The sequence below is a fragment of the Durio zibethinus genome, chromosome 21 (genome assembly GCF_047325235.1).
Source record: "Durio zibethinus cultivar Kanyao isolate XHJ-2024 chromosome 21, ASM4732523v1, whole genome shotgun sequence".
NCBI classification, from domain to species: Eukaryota; Viridiplantae; Streptophyta; class Magnoliopsida; order Malvales; family Malvaceae; genus Durio; species Durio zibethinus.
The window spans coordinates 5,507,980-5,517,675 of NC_143182.1; the positions used below are offsets into that span (position 1 = coordinate 5,507,980).

The 9,696-nt window shown below is 33.5% G+C and overlaps 1 protein-coding gene and 1 pseudogene across 2 annotated transcripts; one reads left to right on the forward strand and one right to left on the reverse strand.

Annotated features, from left to right (window-relative positions):
- The first annotated feature begins 1,282 nt into the window (after window positions 1-1,282).
- Window positions 1,283-5,333, forward strand: LOC111306415 (potassium transporter 5-like). Its single transcript, XM_022904289.2, has 8 exons — window positions 1,283-1,465; window positions 1,572-1,797; window positions 2,621-2,869; window positions 2,968-3,018; window positions 3,159-3,419; window positions 3,520-3,687; window positions 3,788-4,042; window positions 4,190-5,333. Exons 1-8 carry the CDS (start codon window positions 1,283-1,285, stop codon window positions 5,137-5,139), a joined length of 2,343 nt encoding a protein of 780 aa, XP_022760024.2. The 3' UTR covers window positions 5,140-5,333.
- A 1,509-nt stretch (window positions 5,334-6,842) lies between these two features.
- LOC111306067 (nuclear transcription factor Y subunit B-4 pseudogene) lies at window positions 6,843-7,718 on the reverse strand (annotated as a pseudogene). Its single transcript, XR_016331419.1, has 2 exons — window positions 7,094-7,718; window positions 6,843-6,858 (listed from the first exon to the last, which is right to left on the reverse strand). The product of XR_016331419.1 is annotated as a nuclear transcription factor Y subunit B-4 pseudogene (transcript).
- Between the last annotated feature and the right edge of the window lie 1,978 nt (window positions 7,719-9,696).

The following is a 9,696-nucleotide window of genomic DNA, read 5'->3' on the forward strand; positions in this document are numbered from 1 at the left end:
TTTGAAAAGCATTTCAATTATGGTGGCCCCAATTGTCACATAGTTTCACATTCTTTTGACTTATGTGCAATGTTGAATAGATAGATATAACCTGAGAAACAGTGTTAATTCGTGTTTAGGCTAAACTAGGCTGTACTTACAAGAAAATAATTTTTTTAGCCGATTACAATAAAATAATTTACACTGATTTTGAATCCATTTATATGGACAATGGAGATTGATTTTTGTGAAATTAAAAATAACGGTAAAGATAAAATTAATTATTATAATAATAAAATTAAAATCAATAATAATATATATACTTTTATGTAAATAAAATAATAACAATGAAATTAAATATGATAATCGTGATCAAAGATGATCTAGTATTATGATTGAAAAATGTCTTTTATTTCAATTTTACACTATAACAGCCAATTGCCTTAAACAAAAAAAAAAAAACAACTGTCCTAGATTCTAATGAACTTCTTGACTCTTCCCTATTTAGTTGGAGATTAGACTCTAGAGGGACAGTAAACTCAATTGTATAGCAATATGCTATTCAAATGTACCTCACGCTGCAGTTGACCAAAAAGGAATCTAGATTTTGTGGTATGATGCAATCCAATTTTAAAAATAAAGATGCTTAAAGTAATAATTTTATGAAAATTTTATTTGTAATTCTCTTGATCTAATCTCGAAGTTTGGACGCTACTCTAAAAATCATAAAAACCTTTGCCAAAAAATTTTAATGATGCTCGAACTAAAATTTTACGTGGATTGAGGATCCATGATATATATTTTATGAATGTATAATTGACCAAAGTATAGTTTCTTATTAAAATATTTAATAAAGCCTTGGATTTTGAAAATTAATAGAAGTTTAATATTGTATAAATCTCAAATAAAGATACCTCTATTCTTTTCGATGCATTAGAATATTAATTATACAATGGACATATAAGAACAGTACTAATTAATTACGTAGTAATTGGATTTAAAATATTGAACATCCATAATTAATTGATCAGAAAATAAATATTCATCTCAGTTATGAGACATCAACTTATATATTTAGTTATGAATGGATAGTCCACTTCCAATATGGTGTCCTCATATTTATGGACTATGGCTCTTCAGTCTTTACATACCCCGTAGGCCTTTCACACTCCCAAGCCCCTGATTTGTCCTTCAGAGAAAAGAGAAAGAAGCAGGGATTGGTTTTGGCTTTGCTTGAGTAATTTTTATGCATTTTTCATTCACTTGAAGCTCCTTCGGTTGTTTTATATCTGTTATGTAAATTATGTCTAGTAATTTTGTACAAGAAGCTATTGACGAAACCCATGAGGATGATGAAGTCGGGTCAAATGACAATGATGAGGAAGTTTCTGGCGGAAAAAACAGCTCATTTCAAAAGCTGCGCAGATATGATTCCTTGGACTTGGAATCCGCCAAGCTTGCTAACCATCATGGACGTGGCTCTCAGGTATATATATCCGCACTTCCGGCCCCCCTCTTCCTTTTTCATTTACCATGGAAAGAAACTAGTAAAAAAAACTTTGATGTGCTTATAACATTGAACAATTTCATAGGCTGTGGAATGGTCGGTGATCCTGCAACTAGCATTCCAGAGCATTGGGGTAGTGTACGGAGATATAGGTACATCGCCTCTTTATGTTTATGCAAGTACCTTTGCCAATGGTATAAATCACAACGACGACATATTGGGAGTTCTTTCTTTGATCTTCTATACCATCACTCTCATCCCTTTGATCAAATACGTCTTCATCGTCTTACGAGCCAATGATAACGGTGAAGGTAAGCAAGCTTAACAATACAAGTAATTCGTTTAAGATCCAGGAAACAATTATGCTAGTGATCCTCTCTCTTTCTAATGCTAGTAAACTATAAATCTTGCATGATACAATCCTTCCATCAAACTTTTTTTTTTTAATTTTATTGTATTTTCTTAGAACGTTTCACTGATCAAAATTCAAATCTTAAGAACTTAAAAAAAATCCAACATGAATAAGGGTCTTAAAGATGATGAGATCATTCATGAGCTTGTAGAGGTCACAAAATTTGACTTTTTCCGTTAAATGCCAAACTGAATCTTTCCTTGAGATGTCATGCAAGTAGAAAATTTTAATAAATATAATTAATTAATCAATTAACTAATAATATTTCCTCTGTTTTTGAACATGGTGATTGGTGATGAAGTTAGAAATTGAGGAGGAGAAAAGCTGATAACGTACGAGTCTTATATAATAATCAAGTTAGAGTAAACAATATCATCTGAGGGAGAACTTTACTTCTTAGGTTGCTAACTTCCTTTTCTTAATGCCCTAAGGAAAGCATTTTGAATTTAAAAATAAAAAATAAAAATAAAATCGAGCTGACGCTGAATTGGCAAATTAATCGGTTCCTTAAATTCCAGAAAATCAGAGTCTCTTAAATGCCAGAGTAACATCATTCTTGTTAAATGATCAGCTGGTTCAGTGCTTGTTATTCAAAACAAAATTAAAATAAATGGATTCAAGATCTAAGTCTTATGATAATTTTATTGAACATATAGGATATCTAATCCCATTTTCAGCAATTTAAAATGGATGCAAAAAATTATGTAGTCGATGTTTTTCAGGGGGAACATTTGCCCTGTACTCGCTTATATGCCGATATGCGAGGGTGGGTTTGATCCCGAGTCAACATGCAGAGGATCATGGTGTATCCAATTTCCAGCTGGAATTGCCCAGCAAGCGTCTTAAAAGAGCATCAAAACTCAAGTCTAAGCTGGAGAATAGCCAGTTTGCTAAAACTTTTCTCTTGATCATCACAATGCTTGGCACTTCCATGGTCATTGGCGATGGTGTCCTCACCCCTTGTATCTCAGGTTTACCTATTTTTAACTTATACTATTCATTTCCATACATCATGAATTATTGATTTTACCAATTAGAAGCATTTAATTATTGTAAATTTTTTATGCAGTTTTGTCAGCTGTAAGTGGGATAAAGGAAGCTACAACTGCAATGACAGAGGGTATATGTACTTATTTTAATGCAACTGCCTCTTCCCCTACCATGAAATTGAAAATATAACTGATCTGTATTTTTTTTTTTTTGGCTTTTTTGGAAACAAAAAGCAAACTGCTCATAATAAAAGTATTTGGTGTAAAACAGATAGGATTGTTTGGATATCAATAGTTATCTTGGTCTGCCTCTTCACAGTTCAAAGATTTGGAACTGACAAAGTGGGCTACAGCTTTGCTCCCATAATTTGCGTTTGGTTCACATTCATTGGCGGAATTGGAGTTTACAACTTCTTTAAATTTGATCCAACAGTCATCAAAGCTATAAACCCAAAATACATTGTAGATTACTTTCAGAGGAACAAAAAGGATGCATGGGTCTCCCTGGGTGGGGTCGTTCTTGCCACAACAGGTTCCAAAATTTTGCTCCCTTAGTAATTCAAGTCAACTCTTTTTGTTGAAAGTGTCGCTAAATCTTAGTACTAGTTACAAACGTACACTTTGGATTGCAGGAACGGAAGCATTGTTTGCTGATGTTGGCCATTTCACAGTTCGTTCCATACAAATAAGCATGTGCACTGTGACTTACCCTGCTCTCATACTGGCCTATACTGGACAAGCCTCTTTCCTTCGTAAACATGAAAAATTAGTCTCTGATGCTTTTTTTAAATCTATTCCAGGTGAAAAATACAAAGTCCAACCAGGGATACCCAATTTTCTTCTGATTTGAGTTTCCTTTGTATATATATATATTTTAAGGTGGCTAATTATGATATGCAGGCCCTTTGTATTGGCCAATGTTTGTGGTGGCTGTAGCAGCTGCAATTATAGCAAGTCAAGCAATGATTTCAGGGACTTTCTCTATAATCCAACAGTCACTCTCGCTGGGGTGTTTTCCTCGCGTCAAAATTGTTCATACATCACCCAAATATGAAGGACAAGTTTATATTCCTGAGGTGAATTACCTGCTGATGCTTGCTTGTGTAGGGGTTACTATTGGTTTCAGGACCACAGAAAAGATTGGCAATGCATATGGTAATACTCACAACTCTGGTTATGCTTTTAACTTTTATTTAATTTACATTGATGCAATTTTTCTTTCATTTAATATTGGTTAGTGACAGTCTGCTAAGTACCTGAACTTAATTAGCATTAAAATTAATAACAAGTAACTGCATACAGGAATTGCAGTGGTGTTTGTAATGACTCTAACATCATCCTTGTTGGTTCTCATCATGATCATGATATGGAAAACCAATATACTTTTCATAATCGCCTATGTTCTTATCATTGGCTCTGTGGAGTTAGCCTATTTGAGCTCTGTTCTCTACAAATTTGATCAAGGAGGATACTTGCCGCTAGCTTTTGCAGCAGTCCTGATGACTGTGATGTATGTTTGGAACAATGTATACCGAAAAAAATACAATTTTGAACTTAATCATAAAATTTCTCTTGAAAGGTTAAAGGAGATTACTGTTAACACAAACTTGTGCAGAGTTCCTGGACTTGCCATGTTTTACTCAGAGCTTGTTCATGGTATTCCCCCCATATTTGAGCATTATCTGGAAAACGTACCAGCATTGCATTCAGTTCTTGTTTTTGTCTCCATCAAATCGCTACCCATTAGCAAGGTTGCAGCTGAAGAACGATTTCTTTTCAGAAGAGTAGAACCAAAGGAATTAAATGTCTTTCGCTGTGTTGTAAGATATGGATATACAGATATGCGTAATGAACAAGAATCCTTTGAGTGGACTTTGGTTGAAAGGTTGAAAGAGTTCATCAAAGAAAATCTATGGTTGTCTCATGCACTAGTTTGTAATGGAAAGACAGCTAAAATGAGTGAGGGATCAGACAATGAACTACAAGATCAGATCAATGGTAGGCATGTTGAAGAGGATTGGCAAGAGACAGTAGAGAGAGAAATCAGCATAGTAGATAAAGCATGGCAAGCTGGTGTTGTACACTTGATTGGTGAGAGTGAGGTGATTGCAAGCAAAGGAGCAGGAATAGGGAAAAGGATTTTAATAGATTATGCTTACAATTTCCTGAAGAAAAACTTGAGACACAGTGAAAAGTTGTTTGATATTCCTCACAAGCGCATGCTCAAGGTTGGTGTGACATACGAGTTGTAGAATACATAATGAAAGAATGGAGTATGCTGGACATAAAAGCTGCATGGAAGTGCTAAAAAAATACTCTACTAAAGGCTTTATTAAACTCTGACTGAGGAACCTTAGGTTTGTAAGGAATAAAATAGTGTTTTATTGCTTCGGCATCTCTACTTTGTAAGCTGTAGTATTACTATCAGTATCACGAACGCGTAAGTTCTCAGATTTAATTAAATTATTTTTCTTAGAAATTAATCAAATACATTGGTGCACGTCCCCTTTATGCCTAGATGCAGATGCTAGATGTGACAGGCAGGGCTCATAAGTTAGTCTTTTCCCAAGCATTATAAGTCATGGTAGCTTTTAATTAGCTGTTAATCTACGGCCATCTCCAGCAGCTGCTGGTCTTAATTTCCATGGATACATCTATAATGACACCAAGCAGAAGAATTTCTATACTTCGATTTAGACCCTTGCTTAAATCTAATTAATGGAGAGGAAAAAGGAATCACTGACAATTACCTTTTCAAAGGAGAAATTTTCATTACAAAGCAAAGCCAATGAAGTGTGTCAGGGATTTCGCAACTTGTTACCTGTCTGAAATTCTCGTATCATCCTCTCTATTCTTTTTTTTCTTTTAATTATCAAGAAAGGAATCGAATAGTATATTTTTTCTTTCGTTTTTCCCTAAGACAGTATCTTTCAAACGATTAAACAAGGAGTTTCAAATGAGAAACCCTAGAAAAGCCTAATTGTTTACCCTTTTTTTTCCCCTCTATTTCATTTGTCTCCATCTGCCAACAAACTTATAAACAAAACTTACAAAACCTAGACTTTGAATCATCCTCAGTTGAAGGAAAACTAATAAATCCATTTCAATATTGTGTACATTAATGTAAAATAATAATAATAATAATGGCAGCATGATCAAGAACTGATGGGCGTTTCACGACAAAACAAAAGTAGATCCAAATACCAACTGTGGTCCCAAGGATCTGGGACTTTCAGAGAGAAACCCTAACCTTGGATAGGTGTGACTATTTTCAAAGGGTACATGAAATGAAAAATGCTGTTGATGCGGCCGGATTCACTATTTCACTTAACCTGGATGGTTAATTCTATTCAAAATAATCGCAAACACTTGGCTTGAGCAGAAGACTAATTATAAAGGATTGAGGAGGGAGAGGTCAGAAGAATGAGAGTGCTGTAAATCTAATTATAAACCTTGATGTCTTAGCTATTCATTCATTTCAAGTCTAAGCACAAATTAATTTGGAAAACAAGCTGAAAATTATATAGATATTGAAATAAATTGATAAGTAAGGTGATTCATGTATCCAAATAATTGACAAAGATAAAAAGGGTTTGAAAAATCTTTAGCTTCTTTTTTCTCAAATGGGTGATTACTGATTAGATCTGAATCACGGATGGCAGAAGGAGAAAGAAAAACCTCAGTATAAAGTTCACTGACTACAGAAGACAAAGATACCGCCACGGGAAAAAAATGAAAACCCTTACAATCTTAGACTGCTGTATTCTTCGCAATTCACATTCTATGCATCGGACAAACGGCACAGGTGATAATTAAGTTTTAATTTTCCCTGAAAATAGAGAGCACTCAAAGCACTTAAGAATTCAAATCAAAATCGAAATTAAGCAAGCATAAGACAAACCCTAAATTTTCGAACATAAATTCCTAATTATGAACTCGGATGGGGTGTTATTGTTTGTCTGACAAAATACCTGCAATAAAAACTCAATAATTCAAGGAGGAACGTACAATAACTAGGTTCAATTTTCATAATTCTTAAGCTGATATTAGTCAATCAGAAAACAAACTTAAGATTTTGAGTACACAGAAGCAGAAATATTGTAAAACATTTTAGCCCAAGATCCGCTGCCTAATTATGATCAACACCTTTATCATCAGAAACATATATAGAGTGCTTAAGGTAAATTCAAGTCTGGAAACAATTACCATATGCTTTATATCTTTCAAAATGGCCTGGAGAGAGAGCTATTACTCCTGTCAATAGCATTGAACTTCAATGGGGTTGATGGAAGTACCGCAGATCTCCTCGGCAGTTGACCTCTGTAATTTGATGTCTCTTCCTTTTCTTCGTGGTTGCCAGCCCTATTATGGTTAGCTCTTTCAGCTTCTTGTTCCCTATACCTATGCAAATAACTTTTTAGTTGCTCAGCGTAGTTATCAAACCCTAGAGTTGTGAGTGCCCAACAAATGTCATCCCCATTAACAGTTTTGCGCTTTTCCTTGTGACACTTGTCAGATGCTTCTCCAGTAACAAAGCTAATAAACTCGGACACACATTCTTGCATGGTTTCTTTAGCTTCTTTGGAGATCTTTGCGTTTGGAGGTAGAATCTGCTTCATGATTCGCCCAACGTTGGCTATCGGAAGCAACCGATCTTGTTCCTTAATGATGCCATCCTCACCTGAGGCATCTCCAACGCCTGCAAAGTTGTACTCAAGGCCCTCTTTATCTGAATTAATGCCTATTTTAGCACTCATCTCTTTATTAAAGAGAAAATTAATATCTTGTTAAATTCAGACACGTTATTTCTAACTATTAATTCGTGATTATATAGATGTATATTTATATGTGTTTGTGCATATTCGTGTTTGCGTATGTATATGTAAATGATAAAATGATAAAAATTATTTTCATTAGACGTGGCAAGTCATGATACAAACCGGTGAACCTATACAAGACATAATGGCAGGCAATTTTCCATCGTTGGCATGAGTTAAGGTTTTTTTTTTTTTTTTTTCAATATGTATATATATAAGTACTCCTGCTACTTATGCCTTATAGGGCTTGTGGAAGAACTCTAAATCTTAAAAGGAATTGAGAAAAAGACTCATTATCAATTATGGCAATGGTCCCCCTTCTTGGTCCTTAACACTTAGTGCTCTCAATAAGTTCGAATTGAGAACCCTTAAAAAATGCTGCAAATTTGAAATTCGTGGACTAAAGGATGCACGTGTGCTTCTTGTAGTAGATGCAACCAAACTCTATGACCTAAAAAGAGATCAAATTTAATTATAAATTAAAACAATAAAGTTGGATTACCTACCTACCATTTAGGTTTGTACATGAGATTATGTCACTCTACACGACAATAGACATTACTTTATAATTTTTATTTTGTAAGGTTATGTGGTCGGGACTCCTTAAAGTCTGGACTTAGTATATAATGCCACATAGCCTATATATAATGACCAATTAAAGTTTACAAATATATGGTCTATACATGGCATTTGGAGGAACATTAATCCATTGATAAGCATAAGAATTTGATTATGATTTATGCATTGTTAAATCATCCTTCACACCCAACAAGGTGACTATGACTTAGATTACTTATTAATTAAAGAAGTTCTAATAGTACTATGCGTGAGTTTTAAGTTCTAATTTATTGATTGATGAAAGTTGTTCATTTATGTAAATTAATTATAATTATTATATGCTTAATTTATTTCAATCAATCATCCTCTCACAAAATCGAATATACATGAAAAAAATATGAATAATAAATAAAAGTAGAAGAAAAATTAGATGCCATACATAGTAATCGAAGAATTCAACAACAATTAGAGAATTAATGTGTGCAACCAACAATGAGATTATGCCCAATTATTCTGATTATTATAATGTTATCAAGGCCAAAATGTATTTTTAATTACAAGTACGAATTATAACTATAATAAACTATTATATCCATAATCACTGAATAATCAAACAAATAAATTACCTTATAAATTAGAATATAATTAAAACAAATTTAACTTAAAGTTGAACCAAACTTACACAAAGTAAGATTTAAACCTAGAACTTTAGAATTCTAGGATCTTCTTTTTACCATTTAACCAAATCTTCGTTAAGAACGAAATGCTCTAAGTGAAGAGAATAAAAAATTTTATATGGATACAAGAATTAAATATTCCTAGGTTTAACAAAGGAATTTGTAGCATTTTTCCGTTGATGTCTAGGCCAAGTTGGGAAAAAAGTTTTAAAATCAATTAATGGCAAAGGGATAACTTGCCTAAACTAGGATCATGGCCACATATAAAACATATGGACACTTCGACAAGTCGAAGAGTAAAACTACCAAATTAGGTCACTAAATTGGGCAATATTCTATTTCTTTAATTAGACTTTAAAACATGGCGAAAAATGTATCAATCTATTTCTTTTGCAGGTACTTAATCCCTCATTGACACTATATAAATGCTTAACAATCAACCGCAATACACTAGAATCAAATGCAACTTGCACAACGGATGAGTGCTGTTAATCAAGTCTTATATTCAAGTACATATCAAAGATTTGCTGAGTATCAAATCTGATTAAAATTTTGAAAGTGAATAGAAAGAAAATATACAATGCCAAAGAATGTGAATAAACAGTCTAAAAAAAATAAAAAGTCATGTGACAGCTTTGTATATATTCCCAAATGCCTCAAAAATAGATGTATGTGTTGTCAAAGAATATATCCCATCCCCCAATTTAATATTACCAATTTACTATATTATTATCTTGGTCTATGTTCCCAACAGGAC

What these genes read in the sequence shown, in the direction of transcription:
- LOC111306415 (XM_022904289.2), top strand. Translation starts at nt 1,283, where the DNA reads ATGTCTAGTAATTTTGTACAAGAAGCTATTGACGAAACCCATGAGGAT. An exon ending in TACAACTGCAATGACAGAGG is followed by an intron (nt 3,019 to 3,158) that starts GTATATGTACTT and finishes GGTGTAAAACAG; the next exon opens with ATAGGATTGTTTGGATATCA. An exon ending in AAAGATTGGCAATGCATATG is followed by an intron (nt 4,043 to 4,189) that starts GTAATACTCACA and finishes AACTGCATACAG; the next exon opens with GAATTGCAGTGGTGTTTGTA.